The 25375-nt window shown below is 36.5% G+C and overlaps 1 protein-coding gene across 9 annotated transcripts in view; it reads left to right on the top strand.

The window, feature by feature from the left end:
- Window positions 1–4418: 4418 nt before the first annotated feature.
- LOC308041657 (sodium channel protein type 3 subunit alpha-like) overlaps window positions 4419–25375 on the top strand; it is a gene marked incomplete at both ends in the record, with an annotated part of 38513 nt that continues 17556 nt past the window's right edge. For 2 of the 9 annotated variants that reach the window (XM_080346520.1, XM_080346522.1), the window contains 15 exons: window positions 4427–4699; window positions 6393–6524; window positions 6871–6965; window positions 7811–7939; window positions 8578–8669; window positions 9540–9776; window positions 12523–12586; window positions 13831–13972; window positions 15991–16197; window positions 17056–17346; window positions 17983–18363; window positions 19640–19772; window positions 20568–20806; window positions 22604–22777; window positions 23547–23903. In XM_080346520.1, the coding sequence (XP_080202646.1) occupies window positions 4427–4699; window positions 6393–6524; window positions 6871–6965; window positions 7811–7939; window positions 8578–8669; window positions 9540–9776; window positions 12523–12586; window positions 13831–13972; window positions 15991–16197; window positions 17056–17346; window positions 17983–18363; window positions 19640–19772; window positions 20568–20806; window positions 22604–22777; window positions 23547–23903 (2946 nt within the window). Of the gene's footprint in view, window positions 4700–6392; window positions 6525–6870; window positions 6966–7810; window positions 7940–8386; window positions 8479–8577; window positions 8670–9539; window positions 9777–12522; window positions 12587–13830; window positions 13973–15990; window positions 16198–17055; window positions 17347–17982; window positions 18364–19639; window positions 19773–20567; window positions 20807–22603; window positions 22778–23546; window positions 23904–25375 lie in introns of all 9 variants that reach the window. The other 7 variants (XM_080346521.1, XM_080346526.1, XM_080346523.1 and 4 more) reach the window with 7 other exon arrangements.

A 25375-nucleotide genomic window follows, 5' to 3' on the forward strand; every position in this document is an offset into this window, starting at 1 on the left:
ACTGTCATGGTGGTAGCTTCTTAGTTTTAGTTTTCATACATGTGAGACTTATATGGTTATTGAGACCTGGTAATTTTACCAGGCTTCTTTAGTATGCTGAAAACTTTATTCAAGTTATTCAAATAGCAGTATGAAAAGTGCCATAGTACAGAGAACATTGAAAAATCATATTGTAAAAATTCATCATTATGTTATGGAAGACACAGTAGTAAGAGCAGATATATTGTTTCCAACTCTGAAAAATAGACTATATACACATTTCCTTGGTACTGAGGGTTCATTGCTGTATGGTTTCAGTCTAAACTTGACCATTATTTTTGCAAATGTTAAAACAAACATTTTGTGCAGTCCTATAGAAAACAACAATTTGGTGGAGCAGCAATCTGTTTACATGTTAAATGTAGAAAATGTAGTAATAAAAGGGTCATAGTGTTTCTGAAATGACATAAATATGACCCTGATGCAGAGCGTTTAAAAATTATTCTTGCTCATTCAACCACATTCAATAAGAATATATCCATGTTTACATTACTGGCTGCTTCTTGGATCCAGGAGTTTCCTTCTAGTGCTGTGTTACTAGACAGTCAGTGGCAGCAGTTGTCTGTAGCTTTTGATTTATAACTTGCTTTTTCTGCCCTGTTTGATGGAAAGAGCCTCCATTCAGGCTTACATGCACAATATAGCCATGTTGGGTTAGGAGCGTATTTTTTAACAGTGAGCTGAGAAAATAGTTCTTTTGTGGGCTGTGGTGGTGGAAGCTTTCAGAAAGACCTTTTTAAAGCTCTTGGGGGAAAGAGGTGTCACTTCCTTCAGCATACACATTCTTTCTTGTTTTCGAATTTGATTTGTTATACCTCTTAGTTGGTAATACAGAACCCATCAAGACTGCAGAAAAGAGAGGAAAATTTAAGTAATTAAACCAATCCATCAGTCTTCATAATTTTTTTTCAATCCATTTCTTTATTGGCTAAAATGATTTTCATGAGATAATGATATAAGTGGCATCAGTTTACTCTACATTGCTACAGAGTTTATGTATTTGCAGTACTTTAAAAAAAGTCATGACAAGAAAATATAGTCACTGAACTGTAATTCAAGATGTGTTTAATAGGTGTGGGGTTTATTCCAAGTGTGGGTTGTGATTTGCCTGCTAGGGTAAATCACCAATAGAAGAGATTCCTGTTATGTATTGGAAAAGAACCTTTTTATGATAACACTGAGAGATGTGCTGCAGTCATTGGCTATGGTGTCTCTAGAGAGAAATACCGGAGTTCATCTCAGCCCTAAGGATACCACTTAAGCCTTGCTGAATAAACCAGTGAAATATGAACATGCAAGCAGAAAAATTAGTGTTTGTTCATATAACATCTGTAACAACTCAGAAAAACTGCTGTGAGGCCTTAGTGGCATTTGGTAAAACAAACAGTCATGAACTTTTAGTTCACAAAATTGGCTAGAAAACTATTTTTAAAGTTTTGTAAAGACTTTATCCAAGTGATGAAAACCCCCTATTTTATTTCTGAAAAAAAAAAACCAAAACAGAGCTGTAAGCTAAATAAATGACCTAAGGGTACCTAATAATACTTGCATTACTTACTTTAGCTCTTAGGTGAAAATGAAGCTTATGGAAAATGATCCTGGTGTCCTTCCTTGTAAGACAGATCCCTCTCCCTTTTTACTGGTGCATATTCCCTCAGTATTTAGAGCCAGAGATGTCATCCAGCTTCTGAAGGAAAAGTACCATTTAGACACGGCTGGTTTGCAGCCCGAGCATGGCTGGGCAGATCTGTGGGTTTGAGAAGGATTTGCTGGAGAAGGCCAAACAACAATCAAACCTTTCATTTAAGAATGGCAAATCACTTTAAGATGGCATGGATGAAATTCTTCATTCTTTAATAAGTATGGGAAGACTTGGCATTCTTGGGCTTTCTGATCCACATAAAAAAACATTTCTCTGTTTTCCTAAAGTGTTTTGTGGCTGATGTGAAAAATGTCGGATTTTTATAGCTATTTATTTGGAAATTACTCATCTTTTTTGAGTCTTTTATCATGGTAAAGAGTATTTGCTAAGGACTCAAAGCTGTTGTAGCTCAGCTGAAAAAGCAGGGATGTGAAATCTGTGCACACCCTGGAGTGGCGGCTTTTGATGAAGGGATGGCTTGTGGAACGTTAGGTTGTGTGTCCATGAGAAATTAGTTTCTCCTGGAAGACTTAACATTAGTTGAGGAATTTTTCCATTTTTTTAAGTTGACCTAAAAGTTACCTAAAAGTTGACCTAGAAGAGGCAGAATTCTGGGATTCATAGTATCATGTGTTAATTGACTTTGGTGCTGTTACACTTCATTCCCTCCCAGCACACCCTCACTATTGAGCTCACACTGTGATCAGAAGAAAAATTATGTCTTCAGCCAAATCTCACCTCCTGGGTAGAATAAGCTCAGTCTGCAGCATTTTTGGTGACAGAAGCCCATAGCAAATGGAGCAAGTCATGTAAATCCGTTGCAAGTTTTTTTGTCCTCTTGGGAATTAAGCCTCACAGCCTCCTGACTACTATTTGCGGTATTTCTGATATTTCTGTCCTGGATGCCCGTTTGTGGAGGGGCTGCAGGGGCCTCTGTGGGGAGCGGCTGGGGCTGTCCTGTGCTGGACACGGCCGGTTCCAGCCAGTTCCAGACTGTTCCAGCAGCACTGCACGGCCCCTCCAACAAGATGGTGGCGCCTGTGGGAAAACACATTCAAGAAACGGCAAAAGGTCCCATGTCCGTGTGAGGAAAAAAGTGCGAGACACAGCTGTGTGAATGCTGAAGTCAAAGAGGAAGCAGGAGCAGGGGGAGCTCCAGGTGCTGGAGCAGAGATTGCCTGGAATCCCGTGGGACAGGCCGTGGTGGAGCGGGTGTTGCCTGCAGCCTGTGGAGAGCGGGATGGAGCAGACACCCACGCTGCAGCCTGTGGAGCACTGCAGCCACACTGGATACTCCTTGAAGGAAATGTGGTATGTGGAGAGCCCACATTGTCTTATCCTGAAACGCTGTAGCCTCTGGGAGGGACCAGTGCTGGAGCAGGGGAAACGCGTGAGGAGGAAGGGGCAGCACAGGGGAACAGCCATTGTCTGACCCCAGCCCCCCGGTCCCCGTCCTCCCTGGGCCGTGCGGGAAGGGAGGGGGTATGAGGGTTGAGAATGAAGGAGTGAACTTGAGCCTGGAAGAAAGGTGCAGGAAATTCTTCTAGGTTTTGCATTTGTTTTTCACCATCCAAATCTATTTAAGTTGTCAATAAATTATTTTTGCTCAAGTTGAGTCTGTTTTGCCCATGACAGTAATTGGTAAGTGATCTGCCTGTCTTTATCTTGATACATGTGCTTTTGTGCTTCATTCTCCCCACCAAGCTCCTTTTGAGGCGTGGGAGTGAGGGGCAGTTGGCTGGGAATCTGCCAGCCCACCAGGGTCTGCAAAGGCTCCGGCCCTTAAGCATGTCAGCAAGTGGGACTGGATTCCATTTTGTCTCTGTCCATAACATTGGTTTATTCTGAAGATACTGCACCTGTGAGTGTTAACTCCGCTCTCACTGTAGAAAATGGAAGCCTAGAAAGATCTGTTGTAAAGTTATTGTTTGTTGTAATTTAACTGATTTATTGGTTTTAGGTCTTGAAAATATATGTGACCTCAGGGAGAGTGCTGTAACTTTGGGGACAGTATGCTGTGTTTTTTGTATAACCCAAAAAGACAAAGACTAAACTTCAGTTGCTTTCTACTTGTGCATCTGGCTTTAAATATACCATACATTTATGTACTATCTGTCTAATAGTATAATGTGTACATCAGTTTAGCAAGTATAGTGTAAGCCACCAGATGGAGTAGTGTTGCCATCAGAAATGAAGAGTAATAGAAAGAACATATTTTTTCTTTTTACTTTTGTAACATAAGTTGCAAGGTTTTTTTTTAAGCTACTGTGCCAATTTAATGTATAACTCCATATGGTAGAACTTGAAACCATTGACTGCAGTATATAGCTGTGTTAACACATTTCTTACTTTTTCACAATAAGGTCTACTTTAACTTAATGTTTAGGCTTGGGAAAGAGAGAAAGTTTTTCCTTGTGAGGTTTGTATTAACCTGAGTTGACAAACAGTATGCAAATTTGATCTTTTTATCTTTTTTTTACCTTTCAGTTTTTTTCTTTACCTCATAACTCGCATCTGTTTGCCACGTCATTACTTTAGGAAAACAAAGGTAGCTAATTTCCTATTAAGGATCTGACAATGTTCATATACCTCTTGCTACAGTGCTTTCGAATTAGAAGAGGCAGAAGAGATTTGGAGATTTTTGTTGCTGTTGCCCTCTATTTTCTGTTTCTTTTTTTTCTCCTGTTCTCCTAGGATCTTCTTGCACGAGAGTGTAAAAGCATTTAAAATTTGCAGAATGAAAAGATGGCACGGGCAATGCTGGTACCACCAGGATCTGACAGCTTCTTCCATTTCACCAAGGAATCTCTTGCAGCTATTGAAAAACGTATTGCCGATGAAGCAGCTCGTTGTCACAAAGACGAGCATAAAGATGATGGTGGTCATGAAGAATATCACCCAAAGCCAAGTAGTGACTTGGAGGCAGGAAAGACACTGCCATTTATTTATGGTGATATTCCTCCAGGAATGGTGTCTGAACCCCTGGAGGACCTGGATCCATATTATATCAATAAAAAAGTAAGTGCTTTATATTAAGAGTGTTTTAAGTTACCTTTTTTTTTTTTTTTAAATGAAAAAGAAGCTTTTCTTCTAATGTCTGAGGCTTTTCTTCTAATGTCTGAGGTTTACTTATGATATTTTGAGTTAGTGGATTTTGCATGAGATGTCCTTTAATCTCTTCAAACCTGATTGAATGCTGAAGCACTTGAAAAGTTCCTCTGTGTCTGGCTACTGTATTTCTGGGTTGTATAGCAAACAGACAGTACCTGACGTCTAGTTCAGGAGGGTAGTCTTTGGACAAAGTGCTTGTTCAGTCATCTGCCAAAATGATAATTTGTCAAACATTCCTTGAAATCTCATAGAAATACTTGTTAAATGTTAAACTCTATTTGACTAGAGAGGGACATAAGTTAAAAAAATTACTATTATCGCATACTGCCAGCTTCATGTGATTTCTGTGGATCGGTAACAGCTTATATCACTTACAAATGTGAGTTTGTATGCTAGTCAAGGCTAGAACAGTGTACTTTGTATTTCAGTATTGGGTCTATGTTTTAGGCCCTATGTAGACCTGAAGACAAAATCTAAATTTATATTTCTGTACTCTAATGTGACTCAGATTCTTTTTTAGATACAATGATAACAAAATGAGGAAAGAGCAAGGGTGATGACTTTGGCAAGTCCAGACGAAGGTGTTTTAATGTAGGCATGAGAAGTGGAACAATGTTCAGAATGAAAGCACAACTGAGTTTACATTAACAAGGCAATCCAAAATAGGCAGTGAGTGGTTATTTTACTGTGTAAATCAATAAAATGCTTGTTGAATTGAAAACATAGAACAGGTTTTTGAAATGAAGAACTGGATATTAGTGAGATTGATATCTTGCATGTAAGTAAGTGACCTAAGAGCTACATTGTCACTGTAAGAAGCAACTAAGTTAAACAGTGTTTGTTTTTTTCTAGTACAGAATGTTGAAAACTAATAATCAAATGTATTTTTTTTAGTTACTTTAGTTTTTGTTGTTTCAACTTCACGATTGCTACTGTCAAATCTGTTTCTTCTAAAACAGAATATTATTAGAAAACAAAAACATTCAGTGTTAAAATCTGCTTATTTCTGAAAAGTAGCCTTTTGGGAGAATCGTCATAAGATGTAGATTGAATTAAGATTTCATTAGATGACAGTTTCATTGTGTCTCCTAGTCAAAATCCCAAATGGTTGTATAAATGGTACTAATGATGACTGCACAGGCAATAAAGGCAGTAAAGCCCTTAAAAGCCAAGGATGTCTCACCTCTGAAGCAGTTTTAAAGTGCTGAAACGGTTAAAGGGTTGCTCCTAAGTGTCCAAAAATGGTTAACTAGGTGCTTTGTTTTGCATTGCCAGCTTTGATCTAAAGTGCAAGTAACATAGCTGGATTAATTTTTAATGTTTAAAAATGACAAATTGTTAATTATATTTTTAATGTAATGGCATAATCCTGGAAAATACTGAAATGCAGATTTTGTTTAAGAGCACAAAGACTGTATGGTGTTCAGTTTTCATTGCTTGTGAAAATGTAGAGGCTGATACTTGCTTGGATAATTCTGCTGAAAATAAATTTGGCTACTTACATCTGTGTAAGTGCAGCCTCTATTGATGACAAGTTTGTTACCATGTATCCTTAATTTCCTATTTCCTCCTTCCCCCACCCCTCTGTTTTTTCTTGAAGACATTTATAGTATTGAATAAGGGGAAGACAATCTTCAGGTTCAGCGCCACACCTGCCTTGTACCTTTTATCTCCTTTCAATATCGTTAGAAGAATAGCTATTAAGATTTTGGTTCATTCATATCCTTTTCATGTGGTTTGTTAAAAATTATTACTGGTCTTTTTTAACATTTGATAATATTGGAGGTTTTTTTGTTTAGTGTTTAAGTGTGTTCCTGACCTTAATTCTTTCTCCCAAAATGAATCAGAGCTAAGATTTGTCACTTTAACCCTCTGATTAAATTCAGAGAAAGAGATGCACAGCATGTATGCCTAGATGACAGGCAGTAGTATAGCTAGCATTATTGTGCAACATCTTGCATTATTTATTACCTTGCTAGTGTTGGGGAACTGTATCATATATGTTGTCGGTATTCTATAGCCTCGTGTTTTGTATGATGCAAATTCAGCATAAAAAAGAGTGTATTCCTTAACTACAGTCAACATTGTTCAGCATGCTCATTATGCTCACTATTTTGACAAACTGTGTGTTTATGACATGGACTAACCTTCCAGACTGGACAAAGAATGTAGAGTAAGTATAAGTAAGCGGTTTAAAAATGAAAAGCTAAATTAAGAGCTAGACCATGTAGTTTTACTTACCCTTGTGTGTATTACCAGTATTCTTCTTTTTCTAGCCTGGAGTTTGATCCCAGCTGCAACTCAGAGCAGCACAGACCTGCAAGGAGGAGAAAAGCTCTGATATTTTTAACCTTTTCTTTGAGCAAAACTTTGATTAATATTCTTGTTCAGAATGTTTATACAAGTCATGTTTTTATGCATTATCCCTCTTGAGACGTTCCTTCAGCATTTTTATTAAAAACAAAAAACAAGCAAGAAACCACTCAACTTGAAACTGCTGCTTTGCAGTGTGGAAGATGCTTTCTATAGCCCTTATGAAGCACCTTCATTTTGTGTAACAAAATCTAGAAATGCGACACACTATCTTTAAAGAAAACACCTCAGTTGAGGATTATTTTTAGTCATTCTTAAGTCTCCCTCGTTGGCTACCAACTAACTTAAGTAAGCACTAGGTTTCACTTACCTATGAATTTTACTTCTGACATGGCAACCTTGCTGAAATTTTTATTTGAGCTAAAATATTTTCTTCATGTTAGTCATGATTATTGTTATTTGTGCTCAAATTTCAAAATCTTAGATGCCAGAAACTGCAAAAATATGTTTCAGACAAAATAAATAAATGAATATAACTGATTATCTTACAGAAGAATGGTGGGAAAACAGTCATAGTTATATGAGTTTGTTACTGCTTGTACAGTGCATGTACTGATCACTTGCTTTGAGTGATTTTCCTTTATATTTGTGATGTTGTATCATTGAATGACAATCTTTAACTTCTGCTTTTATGTTTTCTCATAGGTACACTTTCACTGGGATTTATACTTTTGAATTTTTGGTAAAAATCCTTGCAAGAGGCTTCTGTATAAATGATTTTACTTGCCTTCGTGACCCCTGGAACTGGCTTGATTTTGTCGTCATTTCCTTTGCGTAAGTATATAATTTTTTTTAAGGAAAATATGAGTTAGAATTTTTTTTAACCTGTAATGATTTGTTTGAGTTATCTTAGCTTATTTAAAATTAATAGTAGTTGAATTGTCTCAGATTTTTCTATTTTAATATTTTACACTACTGTAGCGCACAACAGAATTAGTGGACTGTTCCACAGTATGAAAGAAAAACTGTCACTGAATGATCAATTTTAAGTAGTATTTAAACAATAAAATCACAGAAATCCATTTCATTTTGTATTTATATTCAGTGAAAATACTTAAGGATGTATTTCTTAGGGAAAACTTAATTGAAACAGGAAAATATGAATGTAAGTCTGTCATGTAAAGTTGACCTTTCCAAAAATAAAAATAGTCTGGATTACAGGTCCAGGTAAGTCGTATACACTCTACCTTAATTCTGAATAACTGTGATTTAATCCTACAGGTATATAACAGAATTTGTAAACCTAGGCAATGTTTCAGCTCTTCGAACTTTCAGAGTATTGAGAGCTTTGAAAACTATTTCTGTAATCCCAGGTAAGAGGTAACTGTGTAAAATGGTAGGCGTTCTACGTAACCTCTGTTTAATTTTGTGTGTGCTGTCATTGTGTTTGTGTGTGGAATCCCTCACTACAGATATGTGACAGAGTTTGTGGACCTGGGCAATGTCTCAGCGTTGAGAACATTCAGAGTTCTCCGAGCTTTGAAAACAATATCAGTCATTCCAGGTGAGAGCTAGGTTAAACACTGAGGCTGACTGAAATTCCACAGAAGCGGAACTCCTATTTTTAACAGAAGCATCAAGGTTTTAGTCTTAACTTCAATTCGACTCCTTTTTCTAATTCTCTAAAACACTCCGCATCAGTGTTTAATACATTCTTGCATGAGAAATTGAATTAAATAGCCTGTGTATATTTCCACTATATGATGTCAAATTTTCTCTCCCACTTTAAGGATCAAAGTTAATTATTTTCATTTTTCTCTTGCTAATGTGGATGTTACTCTTTATTGAAGACATTGGGATTGAAAATTTCACTCTGTTGTGGAAGTTGAATCACTGACAAAGAAAAAGGAATAAGAAAATGAGGGTAGCATGGGAATTGCATGATGAATTTTTCACCTTAAGATGCCTGTCTTCACCAAACCCAACCTCCAGTTGAACAGGATGCAATTGAATGCAATCTTTAACATTTCTGCTACAATGCAATTGTGTTCTGGTTTTGTTTGCTGTTATAGAACTAATACATTGTGTATTGGAATGGAACACTGGCAAAGGTTTGGAGCAAGATGCATCAAGAAGAAAATAAAATCAACTATTTTCTTTACATGTACTTTATATGTATAGAGAGCATGAATAAAAAGTTACTTTTTCATTTGAGGAGCAGGTGCTTTGGAATGTGTACCGTTCATTCCCATTAATATTTTCAAATTAATTTGTCAGGAAGTAAGAGACTTATTGGTAGATTTTTGCTTTGGGAAATATTTTAAGGCTATTTTTGTGAAGCTTGCATGATATTTAAGTGTGTTGGAGTAGTTCACATTCATTTTGGCTTAGGTAAATATTTAATATTATAATAAAAATCTGTCTCTGTTTGCAGGCTTGAAAACTATCGTTGGAGCCCTAATTCAGTCTGTGAAGAAGCTCTCAGATGTTATGATCCTGACTGTGTTTTGCCTGAGTGTATTTGCACTAATAGGACTGCAACTATTCATGGGAAATTTGAAGAATAAATGCTTGTTATGGCCATCAGAAAATTCAACATCTTTTGAAAAATACATAACTCCGTACTTTAATGGTACGATGTTTGATTGGAGTGCATACATCGAGAATGAAAGTAAGAAGTACTGTTATAACTTGCTAAAATTTTTGTGTATAAACTCACAGAGAAGATTACTGTTTCATTTTAAGTGATAGCACTGGTGAAGTTGTAATGCACAATAAACTATGAGATATACTATAACAACTTCTGATTGCCAATAATGTGATTGATTGTTACGTTTGTGTTGGAAGTAGATTTACAGGGTATTGCTTAGGAATTAATTGTAGAAGTAGTAGTATTTAAGGAAAAAGAAATTGGTAGAATAATAGATGCTGGCTTTCCTCCTCAGTGACCCAAAAGCAGAAGAAAATACAGTTGTTACAGGCTGAGTTTTGTTGAGTCATATTTCAGTCCTTACTTTAAAATGCACCTTAACATCTCTGCTGTTTTCTGTGTTTTCAGGTTTTCTTTCTATATTTCCGAATGGTTAAAGTTCTGGAAGTTCTGTGACTCTATTGACATTTTATGTGCGATCTGTCATTTTGACTATTTGCCTAAGAAGGGACACAAAAAGGGAGTGGTGATAGTGCTATCTATCAGCTTTGTGGACAATTTTGTCTTATAGCTTATATGCTGTAAAATACTTGTGAATTCTCTCTTCAAATACAGTATATAAATTCTCTGTTTCGATTTCCCACTAAGTAGCAGTGTAAACCTAAAAGACAGTACTTAAATCTTCCAGAATGTCAGTTGCTTCCTATGCTACAACTGTTGACTTTACTGGGAGTCGCTACGGAGTGCTGATGCAGGCAAAGCAGTTCCATCTAGTTGTGTTTGCATTCCTCCTTTCTGTAGAACCTGTTCTTAATCATTTGTATGTGTCAGTTGTATTACAATTGCACTAGGCTCAGTTGTGGCTCCTCCTGAGATCTCTTCCAGCATATCATATGTTGGTCAACTGTGACTGAGTGTGATACCCTCTAGTGGCTTTTCTTAACATCTGTGTGGGTTCATTTATTTAGGATCAAGGCCAGATCCACTTTTCAAGTCTTGTATCCACATGTCAAAGTACTGACACTTGGCATTTTGATCGGGATCTGAACACTTAGACTTTTGGCCAGCTCTGAAGATATTATGGAAGTGTAATAGGATTATAATTTTTCTAACATTGTATAAGTACTGTTCTTGAATGGTAGGATTTTGGCATCACTAGGTTTGCTTTAGGTGTTCAGTTTAAAATCCTCCTGTCTTCACATATTCTTCATCCCATGGGCTGTTTCTGACGATTTAAATACTGCAATAGTATTTTACCCTGTGAAAGCCAGAGCCATTTGTCAGCTTGAAAGGTACATTAAGAATATTAATTGAGTATGACTGAAGATTAGGTTAGTTGGGATAAATTTTTTCCATATCTGTCTGTTTTCCAGATTTTGGTGTCTGGCTATCCTCATGGTGAAAAGTTTTTCTTTATATCCAGTTGGAACCTCTCTTGTTTTAAATTGTGCCCGTTCTCTGCCATTCTGCTGCCAAACACCAGTGAGAAGAACCTGTTTCTGTCCTGTTAATAACCTCCTTGTAGTTGCTGGATGCTTTCTACCAACTACCCTCACAGCTTGCCTTCCTCCAAGGGCAAGTGCTCCAGCCCTCTCATCATCTTGGTTACCCTCTGTTGAACTTGCTCCCTTCATCAATGTCTTTCTTGCATTGCGGGAGCCAAACCTGGCTGTGATATTCTAGGTACAATTTAAGGAGTGCTGAGCTGAGCGGGACAGTTGCTTCCCTTGCTCTGCTGGCTGTACTTCTCTTCATGCAGCCCAGGAGGCTGCTGCTGCCCTTCCTGGCTGCCAGGGCACACTGCTGGCTCACCTTCACCTCCCTGCCTGTCTGCCGAGACCCCAATGCCTTTTCTGCAGAGCGGCTCCCTAGCCAGGCAGCTCCCAGGCTGTGCCATTGTAAGGGGCTCTTCCTTCTCAGGTACAGCCCAATTTTATGTTTCTTGTCAGCACATTCTAGCAGCTTGCCTAGGTCCCTCTGAATGGGGTCTGTCCTCAGGCATGTCACCTTCTTCCCCAATTTGTTGTCTTTTAGTCTGTAGTCTTTTTTTTTAAGAACAGCACAGTTGTTAATCATTAATAACAAATTCTATTCGTTTATTTCTGAAGGCTACCATCTTACAATTAAAAGAAAAATTCTGTTAAGTTGTTTATAGTACAGCAGCTTTTACAACATTGCCATTGGTATTAATATACATACGTCTTCATTTTAAATTCTACCTACATATTTTCAGTCACAGGATGTGCTAGCTAATGTTGCTCTGACTTCAAAACTGTTAGTCAGGCATTGTAAATAGTTCCATTTTTAAAAAGATAAGTTTTAATTGTCTCATTACAGTCTACCTACTGAATAAGAAGAGGTGTTTTAAGCTTTATACTTTCTCTCAGTTATTGAGATTTTGGAAGGATATTCAGTTTGCTATGGCTCAAGAAGAGAATATAGCCAACTTATGTTCTTCTAATAATTATTCTAGGATTTTGTTTTTACATTGTGTTTTTCTGTTATTCTTTAGTTTTGCAACTTTACTTACCTTTGTGGAAGTGCCAGTATTTGAACCCATTATTGGGAAAACATGAATAAGAGATTATGAGCATTCAAACCATGATATCTTGAACATAGGTTCATCCTCACAAAAAATGCCCAAAACCAAACCAACTCCCTAACGACCCCTCCCAAACCTCACAAACAAACAAACAAAACAAAAAGCAAGGAAAACTCAAAAAACTCCTTCAATTTATAATCATGGCGCTTCCTATATTTTCTTTAGGTCATTTCTATCGCCTAGAAGGACAAAAAGATTACTTGCTTTGTGGCAACAGCTCAGATGCAGGGTAAGTTACACTGAAAATTACATACTAACTGTCTAAAAAAAAACCATTAAAAATATCACTCTAAACTTAAAAAGCTAATTTAGCTACCTAACTTCACAATCAATGATAAATGGTCATGGTTCATAGTAAGTAAACACTTGAATGAGTAAAAATGTTAAATGAGAAAATACTTAACTATAAATTCCTTTTAAAAACACTCATGTAACCAGACAATTCCATTTGAGCAGGTAGCTGTTGCATTATCAGTGACTTAAGAGCACGCTTTATCGTGGGTTTCGTGCCATTTCTCTTCTCTAGAATATGTGTGGGGCACTGGGGCTGATGACCGAAGACATCTTCAGGATTCTTCTATCTGTGGACTGCATGCATGGCACTGTCTTGCTCTCTCTTTGTGACGGTTCTTTTTAACAAAATCACATTATTCTATATTCTAATGATTTATCAGTTCACCCCTTGGTTTTGGTTGGTTATATGTTTAAAAAAGATATATCTTATTTTTTGTAAACATTTTGTGTATGTATATTAGTAACTATCAGATAATTTTATGTGTGTCTGTAAATACAGCTCTAATTTACACGTGCATATATATGAAAATAAATCTTTCTAGTTTCTTTCTGTGGAGGTTTTGTAGGCAAGAACCTCATCTACCCTTCAAGAATGGAATCATAACTGAAACATTGTGCCTACATTTGATATCAAGATTGGATCACCTATCTGATATGTACAGTTTTTGGAGATAAAAGTATTAGTGTGATGTTTATTCGCTGTTAAGAAATTGGTAGAATTTGTTAATTTGGCTTGAATAATTCACAAACCTTAAGAAACAAAACAATCTGCTATGCCAGCTGACAAACAAAATTCAGCATATGTATACTGACTTCCTTTTTATTTGCACAGAAGTATTCACCTTATGGAATCTTTGTGTTAAGTAAACATATTATTTCCATTGAAGAGGTACCTGCAGAGGTAATAACTGAACTGTTGGGAATAGGTTTCACTTTATGAATAATGGTGAAAAAAGTTTGGAAGAAAGATTTTTCATTTATTTGTTTGCTCTTTTCTGGCTTTTTTTAAAGAACACTCTTTATTTCCTCACTACTTTTTAAAATGTTGTAAATCACAAATAGCAGCACCCTTCATAGATTAGATCTCATGAACCTTTATTAGATGCTCAAGAGACAATAATTTAAAAAGAATTTTGTAGATGCATTGCATTACATTTTTTTTTTTTTTTTCCCTCCTAGTAAATGTCCAGAAGAGTTTATCTGTGTAAAAGCTGGTAGAAACCCCAACTATGGATATACGAGCTTTGACACATTCAGTTGGGCATTCTTGTCACTATTTCGACTGATGACACAAGACTCATGGGAAACCCTTTATCAGCAGGTGAGTGTATAGTAAAAATTCTGGTTAGCATCTTACTGGCCCCAAATCAAACATGGAAAGGCCATTTGTATTTATATTACATACCATTGCTATTGTTAGCAATTGAAAATGAACAGTATGAAAGGAAGCAAATTCACAGAATCACAGAATGTTAGGTATTGGAAGGGACCTCGAAAGATCATCTAGTCCAATCCCCCTGCCGGAACAGGAACACCCAGATGAGGTTACACAGGAAGGCGTCCAGGCGGGATTTGAATGTCTCCAGCGTAGGAGACTCCACGACCTCCCTGGGCAGCCTGTTCCAGTGCTCTGTCACCCTTACTGAGAAGAAGTTTCTTCTCAAATTTAAGTGGAACCTCTTGTGTTCCAGTTTGAACCCATTACCCCTTGTCCTATCATTGATTGTCACTGAGAAGAGCCTGGCTCCATCCTTGTGACACTCACCCTTTATATATCTGTAAACATTAATGAGCTCACCCCTCAGTCTCCTCTTCTCCAAGCTAAAGAGACCCAGCTCCCTCAGCCTTTCCTCACAAGGGAGATGCTCCACTCCCTTAATCATCTTTATTGCCCTGTGCTGAACTCTCTCCAGCAATTCCCTGTCCTTCTGGAACTGAGGGGCCACAACTGGACACAATATTCCAGGTGCGGTCTCACCAGGGCAGAGTAGAGGGAAAGGAGAACCTCTGTTGACCTACTGACCACCCCCCTTCTAATACACCCCAGGATGCCATTGACCTTCCTGGCCACAAGGGCCCAGTGCTGGCTCATGGTCATCCTGCTGTCCACCAGGCCCCCCAGGTCCCTTTCCCCTACACTGCTCTCTAATAGGTCATTCCCCAACTTATACTAGAACCTGGGGTTGTTCCTGCCCAGATGCAAGACTCTACCCTTTCCCTTGTTATATTTCATTCAATTTTTCCCTGCCCAATTCTCCAGCCTGTCCAGGTCTCGCTGGATGGCAGCACAGCCTTCTGGCATGTCAGCCACTCCTGCCAGCTTGGTGTCATCAGCAGACTTGCTGATAACACACTCTATTCCCTCGTCCAAATCATTGATGAGTATATTGAATAGTATAGGCCCCAGTACTGACCCCTGAGGCACTCCACCAGATACAGGCCTCCAACTACACTCCGCCCCATTGACCACGACTGTCTGGCTTCTTTCCTTCAGCCAGTTTGCAGTCCACCTCAATACCCGATCATCCAGACCGCACTCCCTCAGTTTAGCTATAAGGATGCTGTGGGAGACTGTGTCAAATGCCTCACTCAGGTTAAGGTAGATCATGGTAGATCACATCCACTGCTCAATTCAGTTGCAGAATTGAACAGACATGGGCACAATTTCCAGAATCTCACATGGTTTTTTAAGAGACACATGAGGTTTTTTGATCCTTTAATTTTTACAGTGTATATTTCATTTTGTGCCTTATGATAAAACATCTTATTTTCAAAAAACTTTAATATTGTGTTTAAATTGCAAAAATACTGTGACAGCAAAATCTGTATCTTAATTTCTGTACCTTGTATCCTATTTTTGATCATCAAGTACACGTCTTGATTTATATTACTTTTCTTACCATAGTTTTTTGTTATATGGTATGTGAAAATCTGTTAATGATAATAAATATTATCTTTTAATTATTTAATCAATTGTGCTTTCTTGAATTCGTTTGACTAATTCAAGGAGAAGGCCTGCTAATGCCTGCTGAGCATACTAAGCATCCAACCTATGATATGTGATTTACATTAATTGCTGTGATCCCATATCCTTTTGAAGAGTATTAGGTATAAAGAGGATTGTCTCAAAGCAGCATGATCCTTAAACATGTTTTTCTCATACATGAGTGCTACCCTTATTTTGATTACTTTGTAATTCAGAAAGCTTGTATGATCTTACTACAGAAGGAAGAACAACTCAACAGTAGTTCTTCACTTTTCAAATTCAGTAGTTTTGCAGTTCATAAGCACTTCATGCATGTTTTCACCACATGGCTCATTTATCTTCTTCTCCTATAGACGCTACGAGCTGTTGGCAAAACATACATGATATTTTTTGTTCTGGTCATTTTTCTGGGTTCCTTCTATTTGATTAACTTGATTTTGGCTGTGGTTGCCATGGCCTATGAAGAACAAAATCAAGCAACTATGGTTGAGGCAGAACAGAAGGAGGCAGACTTGCAGCAGATGCTCGAACAGCTGAGGAAGCAGCAAGAAGAAGCTCAGGTATTTTCTAACAAGAATTTGAGCTTTAGTATATTCCTTTGCATGCTATTTGTTGAAAACAAACCAAATAATTAAATTAATATGTATTTTAAAAATCCATTCTTTTACATGCCTCACAAGTACTATAGACTGCTTTGGCTATGGCTTCTTATCGGTTTTAAAATGTATGATGTCTGAAGTGTTAATGAATTTCTGAACTGAGAACAAAAAGTACTTCCCAAATCAGAATAATAGTTTTAAATTAAGTATTTCTTATCTAGAGGTAGTATGTAATAACCTTTTATGATAAAATTTCCAATCGTCATTTTAGAAATAATTGCTATACTTGTGAAATACTTGTCAAGCCTTGATTAGAGTTTAAAATATTTTTATCCATAAGTTTCTGACTGATTTTTGCTACTTGTGTTATCACCGGTGAATGAAAGACTGAAAGTAATACCCCAATATTTTTTCCTAAGAGCAGCTTAAGGAAGCTGTTACGTACAATAACAGTTTAAATTACTTTACTAAATTAATATAGGCTGAAGTATGACCCTGTTTAGCTCTTTCATTTGCAGTTGCATTCACTCTAACTATTTTTTTTTAATTTTCATGTATTTTCTACTGAATTTTGGGGCAGAACACTGTATACAGTGCAGACTGGCTCCATGATAGAGATGCAAAGTAGAACTGGCAACTTTCATAACTGCTATTTTATTTTAACTCATTACAGAATTCCATTTAAAGTTTTGCACAAATCCCTCTAGGCTTTTGTCACACATCTAGAAGCAATTTGGTTTAAGTCTTAGGATCAAGGTCTCTAGCTTTCTTTTAAAAATGTGATTTGTTAAGCATCACATTACATAATTGCTGTGACAGGCAATAGCAGCAGCTGCAGTAGAGATGACTGAGTACAGCGGTGAGAGTGGGATTGGTGGACCCTCAGATAGCTCTTCAGAAGCATCCAAGCTTAGCTCAAAAAGTGCCAAAGAAAGGAGAAATAGAAGGAAGAAAAGAAGACAGAGGGAGCTCTCTGGAGAAGAAGGTGACATGAAGGATGAAAAGCTTCCAAAATCCGAATCAGATGGAAGTATCAGAAGGAAAGGTTTCCATTTTTCTTTTGATGGGAACAAACTTGCTTATGGGAAGCCATTCACATCACCCCACCAGGTACTGTGAATAGTTCAGTTGTCATTTTGGGGGTTTATGAGATAACTGTAATATGTGACAAACTTCAGTGCAAGTTTGTTAAGTGAGACAACCAAGAAAAAAATCATGTTGCGTTATTTTAAATATCGACTTACTGTTGGTATTATTTTCTAGAGTGTACCTGAACAAGTGTTTTGATCTCTCTCATTTTGTTGTTTAGGATCTGGTGGGTCTTAACAAGCACAGCAGCGTTACATTTTCCTAGTTAATTTGAAATGGAAATCTCTCTTTAATTCATGAAAGGAAAATTTAAGTAGAAAGTATCAATGTAGAAGACTAAGGATAGTAGTATCTTTTAAGATTATCTATGTGGATCATTAGAATTTCTAGAAGTCTTGATTTTTCTCTTTAATACAGTGAAAGAAACTACTATGGCCTTATACATATTCATTTTTTTCTCTCTAATAATTAAGGTACATGGCAAATTTAGCCATTCAGATGACTCTCATCTCTAGTCTGATATCTACCTAAGGCACTGTATTAACAATAACACTGACAGATTCCTGGGGAATATAAATTATTATTTTTTTAATACATAGACATGCATTTTATGTGTTTAAAATCTTCAATTGGTCATTTTGTTTGTTTCCTTTGCAGTCTTTACTGAGTGTTCATGGCTCCCTGTTTTCTCCCAGACGTAGTAGTAGAACAAGTCTTTTCAGTTTTAGGGAATACGGAAGAAAGATGGGATCTGAAAATGACTTTGCTGATGATGAGCACAGCACATTTGAGGATAATGGGAGCAGAAGAGGTTCTCTCTTTTTGCCGCACAGACATGGTGAACGGCGGAACAGTAACATTAGTCAGGCCAGTAGGTCATCAAGAAGGATGGCAGTTTTTCCAGTGAATGGGAAGATGCACAGCACTGTGGATTGCAATGGGGTGGTTTCCTTAATGGACAGACCACCAGGTCTGTTGTCACCTACAGGACAGCTTCTGCCAGAGGTGATAATAGATAAACCGACAACTGATGACAATGTAAGAAAGTTTTAAATTACTCCAGGTTTCATGACCTTTATATATTGCCCCAGACAATGTATCAATGGAATTAAGTATTTTGAAAATGGTTGAGAAATTGTAAATGCTTTTGCATATCTTACTGTAATGAAATGGGTTTACGGTGATTCACTGCAAAGTGAGAGGTTGAAGCATGAAAATGAAAGAGAACAAAGTAGCATGTTTTATATACTTGCAGATCAATGACATGCATACACCTGCATGGTGAATCCAATCAGTAATGTTCCATTGCTGAATTTGTTTTAGAACCCAAAATAGGGTGCTCAGCTTTTCAAACATTCTGCATATTATTATGTTTGTTTGATATTTTTTTCTTTATGGTTTCAACCTCCCTTTAAATGTGTTTTCTAATTCTCTATCAGAAATCTGCTGGTTCTGCTTGCCACCCCCACACCTCTCCTATATTTTAGTATCATGCAAATGTAGCATAGCCTTTAAGATTATGTTGACATTTTAGAAGCTCTGAAAGCTGTTTTTTCTCCTGGGTCTCAGAGATGATCTGAGTTTCTCACTGCCTAGAATCAGGGTATAATTAAAAAAACAAACAAACAAACAAACATGCAAATTCATCCATTTCTTCCTCTGGTCAGTTTACCCTTTCCCCTCAGTCTTTAGCAATGGAGCAGAGGGATCCATTGCATGTTTTTTCCTAGAAACCTGGAATCTGAAAGAACATCAGCCAGATTCCTTACAGTTATAATCTTCTTGCAGTTTGTTATAATTTCATTTTCATCTATTTATTTAATTTACTTAAAAAAAATCTATCTATACTCGTACATTCAAAACTTCTTTATAACTGAGTTGCGTTCAATGATATAAAACAGCTTTCATTTTTTTTTTTTTTTCCATAAAATGATTAAATACTTAGAAATCATTTGGGTTTTGGGTCAGTTAAGTCAGACTTCTTTTGTTGCTTCTGTTGAAATTCATTAAAAAATCAGAGAGGATAGCTTTTCAATGTAAGAGATATAATTTAAATTACTTCTGGATGGGTATAGAAGTCAAGGCCAATCTACAAAAATTACTGTTAGAAAATAATTGTTATTGCAGCAGCAAACTTCCTGGCATAAATCACGTATTATAAGTATTTTCTAACTAAACTAGTTGGGAAGTGAAATATTGGTGAAGTATACAACTGGGAACTTTTCTGATTCCAGTGTTGCAACAGTTTGTTTCCTTGGTTATGGCCTCCTCCAAAATTTCTTTGTGTCTAATTTTTTTTTTTTTTTTTTAATAGAGCACTACTACAGAAATAGAAATAAAAAAGAGGCGTACAAGTTCATATCAAATACCAATGGAGTTGCTGGAGGATCCCAATTTAAGGGAAAGAGCCATGAGTATAGCTGGGATTATCACAAATACAATGGAAGGTGTGTTATGACTGCAGATACATGAACTTTCTTGACATAGTCCTAGATTTTCTTGAAGGTATTGTATCACAGTGCAAATACAGAAGACAAAAGATATGTAGCCATTGCAAACATGTAAGCTAAATGATAGAACAAAAGTGCACGTACATACTGAAAAAAGAAATGAAGGAATCTGATGAGCAGGCTAACTAAGAAGCACATTGTAATTAAAATAGATAATGTGTAGGTGTTTTATACTAGTTATTCATGTTCAGCAGTACAGTTATTGGAAGAATGCCTTGCCATAAATTTTCCAGAAAAAATGTTACTGAAAATTAAAGACCAGGCCTTAGTTAAGAAGGAGAAGAAAATTTGTATTAGGATTAGTTGGAGCAGTGAAATTATTACTAGTGAAATTCTTGAAAAAGCCTGAATAGTTTTCAAATTCATGGTGAATTAATCTTATTTTTCCTGCAAATAAATAACTAGACATTTGAGAGGGCTGTGAAGTTGGAAGTTTTACTGAGAAAACTATCCTTAAATGTAAGCATAAATAGTTTTATTTTTTAAACAGGATTGCGTGATCTTAAAAACAGACCACTTTTTCAATTGTTAGCTCAAAACTCTTGAGATTTTTCTTCTAGTCTTCTAAAAACTTTTTAGTCAGCAATAAGTTAAATTCCTGGAAAGCTGAGGAGGTTCCTCCAAACATCCTTAATGTTTCCAGGGATAAAGACTAAAACCTGAAAAAGCAGATAAAAAAATTATCTTCACTTTCTCCAAAACTTGTTCACTATACATTTATTTTCTTCACAGAACTTGAAGAATCCAGGCAAAAATGTCCACCTTGCTGGTATAAGTTTGCCCACACTTTCCTAATTTGGAATTGTTGGGAGCCCTGGTTAAAAGTAAAGAAAGTGGTTGAATTTATTGTAATGGATCCATTTGTTGATCTGGCTGTCACTGTTTGCATAGTTTTAAACACACTGTTTATGGCCATGGAACATTATCCAATGACTGATAATTTCAGTAATGTACTTAAAATAGGAAATCAGGTAAGTCCATCAAGCTGTATAATTTGATACATTTGGAACTTGTTTTCTCTTTGAAATTGAATTACTTTTATTGGTTTTGGTTGTTTGTTGTTGTTTGTTTGTTTTGGTTTTGTTGTTTGTTTTTTTAATTATTATCATCCCATAAGATTAATGTTAAGCATTCAATTGTACTAAGAATAGAAAATACTGTTTGAGATATGTGGTGTTTAAGAGTTCAGTTTCTATAGTAAAATTTCTGCAAATAGTTTTTGACAACCAGAATTTGAATGACACAAAACCAAAAAAAGAAATCTGACTTGTTTTTGTTCAGTATTACCAAAAAAAAAAAAAAAAAAGGAGCCAAGTTATATCCTTTCTACTATAAGTATCATTGGTAACACAGGAAGAGTTTGATGTCATTTTGGATGATTATTTTGCACTGTTATTTTCGTATTTCCATAAAGAATGTTGCTTTGATTGGTCCATAACAATTTGGAAGGCAAAGAATGTGTGACTTATTCCAAGAGTGTCTGTTGAAACTTTGGGTTTTATTCCCTAGTGGACACAGTCTGTTTGTTGGGTTTGAGGTGGTTTTTTTCTTTCTTTTATAATGGCAATAACACAGATAATATTATCTGCTATATTCCTTAACCTATGCTTATTCTAAGTGCTAATTCTGGTGATTATGATGTAGCAATATAATAAAACCATTTGGTTATTAGAATATATGAAATTATGGTACATGTTTGGAATGTATTCAGGTTTAAGTCCAGAGTTGTTAATGTGCCAACACTTTAATTTTATGCTGATATTTTAGCCGATACAGACATAGTTCAGAGCTTTTACCTTAACCTGTAGTCTTTCATTGTCTATGGAAGATAATCATGTCATGTTGCTGTTTAAAATAGATGTAGGATGTATTTGAGGAGGAAGACAGGGAAGATGAATAGGTGAGGATCAATAGCTGTCACAGAGCTGTGATCATGCCTGCGTGTTTAGCCCAGAAAACACAACCATTTTTTTCCTTTCATGTGTAATAAAGTAGCTTAATATTAATCTTATTTTGAGCTCTGTGTGTGTTCCTTTGTGCTGATAAGAATTTGCGTTTACTCCCAGTCAGCTAAAATACCACAATAATACAGGTATAGTTTCAGCAGTTGGTTTCCTGCTTTTTGGACCATGTAGCACTAAAGACTGTCAGATGGCCCTGATTGTTTTTGAAGTTTGTTCATCTGTCTAGAAAAAGATAAAAAAATATTCCATTTTGTAGATACTGGTGGTCATACATCTACGGTAAATACAATTAATTTACTCCCTTTTCAATGACTTTGTTTGCCTTCTGCTCCAGAAGGCATCAGAGGCATTCAAAAGCAGAAATGAATTGTACTTCAAACATAAGCCTCAGCAGAATTGGCCTTTATTTTTTTTGGCAGCTAGGAAGAGAAGACAAGTTTACTGGATCTGTAAGTTCTCACAAAGGCTTCATTTAACAGCCACTCTTCAATTTATGACCAACTCATGTTTTTCCAAACATCTTTATTAAAGCAGCTTCCATTGTAGCAAGAGCAACTGTCATTATCGTGCTGAGGAAATTTCATTTAATTAGATGAATGGCAGATACGAGCAAACAAGTTAACAGAGTTATACTACAGCTCATTTGGATGTTGCCACTTACCTTTTCTTGAGGTTCAGCTTGTGATAATATTCCTGACCTACATCCTGCTGTAAGAGGGTTGATACTTCTTAAGTTGTTCTTTCTCTGCTGGTTCAACTTCTTCATACTTACCTATAAAGTAACAATAAATGTTATTCCTTCAGGTTTTTACTGGAGTTTTCGCAGCAGAAATGGTTCTCAAGATAATTGCCATGCATCCTTTTTATTATTTCCAAGTTGGCTGGAATATTTTTGATAGTTTCATAGTTGGCCTTAGTTTGGTGGAACTTTTTCTGTCAAATGTGGATGGATTGTCCGTTCTCCGATCATTCAGATTGGTAAATAAATTAGTGATAATAATATACCTGCTAATGTGTTGTATTTGTATTTTAAGTGTACTCATGTAAATAAGACACTTTTTAGTTTTACATTTTTTCCTAACTGTCACAGGCTATCTCTGCAAACATCCTTTACAAAATTACATGTTAACACTGAACAGTGTGTGCCATTTTACGGTTCAGAAACAACTAAGTAATTTTTCAAGGGAAGGGGCTGTAATTTTATTGTAATTGTTTTTACATGGATGGGTAAAGCACAGTGAAGTGTACAACCTATTTAGTGCATATTGAGGTATATAAATAAGTAAAACATTTGTAGCCTTCGGTCTACTTCCATATCTGGAAATTGTAAAAAGACTAGAAGTGGGCTTTTTAATGCCAGAATTACAAAATTCGTGTTTTAAATTTAAAAAGATTGATTTTTCTCTTCCATCTTGGGGGAAAAAAAAGGCATGCTTTACTTTATTAGATAAGTATTTCTATTTAAAAAATGATAAATGAATGTTGATACTTTGAACCAGTGTGCTATTTCTTTTATATAGAAAAGTATGCATATATGCCACACACCAAAAAAGAGCAAATTTAAAATGTATTTGGTTTTAAAAGTGTGGATTTTACAAAACTTCTCTTTCTGTGTAAGGGATGGTTGTTGGCATCATGCTGAAGTTTCTTCTTTTTGATATGACTGAGAGTGACTAGTTCATAATCTGTTGATTTCTATAGCGTTTTTGTAGCTACTGCAAATAACGTCTCTGTTTTTGTTTTTCAGTTGCGAGTTTTCAAACTGGCAAAATCTTGGCCAACTCTAAATATGCTGATTAAGATTATTGGCAACTCAGTGGGGGCTCTGGGGAATCTGACCCTGGTGCTGGCCATCATTGTGTTCATTTTCGCTGTGGTGGGGATGCAGCTGTTTGGGAAAAGCTACAAGGAATGTGTCTGCAAGATCTCCAGTGACTGTGAACTTCCACGTTGGCACATGAATGACTTTTTCCACTCTTTCCTGATTGTATTCCGAGTGCTGTGTGGGGAATGGATAGAAACCATGTGGGATTGCATGGAGGTTGCAGGCCAAACCATGTGCCTTATTGTCTTCATGATGGTCATGGTGATTGGAAACCTAGTGGTACGTAGCCAAAATAATCTGCGAAATCGTTTAGAGAGAGAATAGTAACAGAACCAGTAATGAAATTTTCAAGCATTATCAAATATTTTCTTTACATATATTTTTTATCATTTTGAATGTATTACTAGTGTGGGTTCTGATATAGAGTTTTCTGTTTGTTAGATTTCTGATCCTATGTAAAATCCTCAGCTTGGAGGATGGGCCCCCTCAGGGGTCCAGAGTACAATTCAGAGGATATGGGTGAGAGAGAAGCATCGTGTGTTCACATTTTTGTGGACTTCTCCTAGTTTCCTAGAGAGAGGGAGAGAGAAGAACAAAGGCACCCCAAGCGTTACGCTCCCAGGATGGGAGTTTGCTGTTTGCGGAAGAGGGCGCAACAGGGCCTTTTCTCCCTAACTGATTGAAGCATCACTTTCAATCACACGTTTGTTTAATTTGACTTTACTTCTGCTATCTCCTACCTAAAAGAATGCTTTGACATTCTTAGATTCTGAAATTTAAGTCATTTTGAGCCCTGCTTGCTTGACAGCCAACTTTTTACACAAATGGGGTACAGAAACTTGAATTGGAAAGCAGCAGTTCAGCAGAAAAAACATCCAAATACTTCATGCTCTCTTTCAACTCTTTAGCTTTTTGCTTCCTATTTTGTAAGTACTTTTTACAGACACTTCTATAAGTGGTCTGTGTTATATCTTTTTTTTTTTTCACAGGAAAGCATCAGATCTGTACCAGTTTGTACATTGTTGTGTATAAATTTGTCTTTTAAAATATTCTTCATATTTATTAACTCACCAGTATTTGAGACCCACATTGCTCCACGTTTTGCTCTGCTTTTCTCATTGCCTACTAAATCTTCCTCTATTATTCTGCATCTTTTCTTTAGGTAACTGCTAGTAGCAGAAGAGATTTTAAATTGGCCATCCTGGAGGCATTCTTTAGGACTGAAATTTCTAACAATGTGAATAAGCTAATTATCTCTAAACCAGTCATGCTACTAGTAGCACAGCCATTTGCTCCAGGATTTTCTACAAATCTAGTGTCTTATAATGAAGAGAACTGTGAAATCAGTTGACCAAACAAAACACTCTACTTAAATAGTTTTCTAAATCAGAAGATAGAACTTTGTAGAATGAAGTATCCATCTCTCTGAATTTTTCCACAGTGTTTACTATATTCTGATTTTATACCATAGCTCCAGAATAATTTCTTACATGAGTAGACAATCCCTGCTGTATGTTCAGGGCTCTGTTATCCAGTTATTTTCAGTGTTCCCAACACATAGTTTTACCCTGTTGCCTTCAAAGCTGCACGAAAGAGCTGATCTGAAGGCTTTAAGAACTGGTACTCTGCTGCTTTGTCTGTCCTTATACTATTTGAGCTCCTGGTAAGCTCTGGGCTTGTATAACTGGGTTCTGTTCCATGTTTTGTCTTGCTGTGGAAAGAGCATGACTTGAGGTTAGGAGATGGAGTGT

Source organism: Nesoenas mayeri (assembly GCF_963082525.1).
Source record: "Nesoenas mayeri genome assembly, chromosome: 6".
Taxonomy (NCBI): domain Eukaryota; kingdom Metazoa; phylum Chordata; class Aves; order Columbiformes; family Columbidae; genus Nesoenas; species Nesoenas mayeri.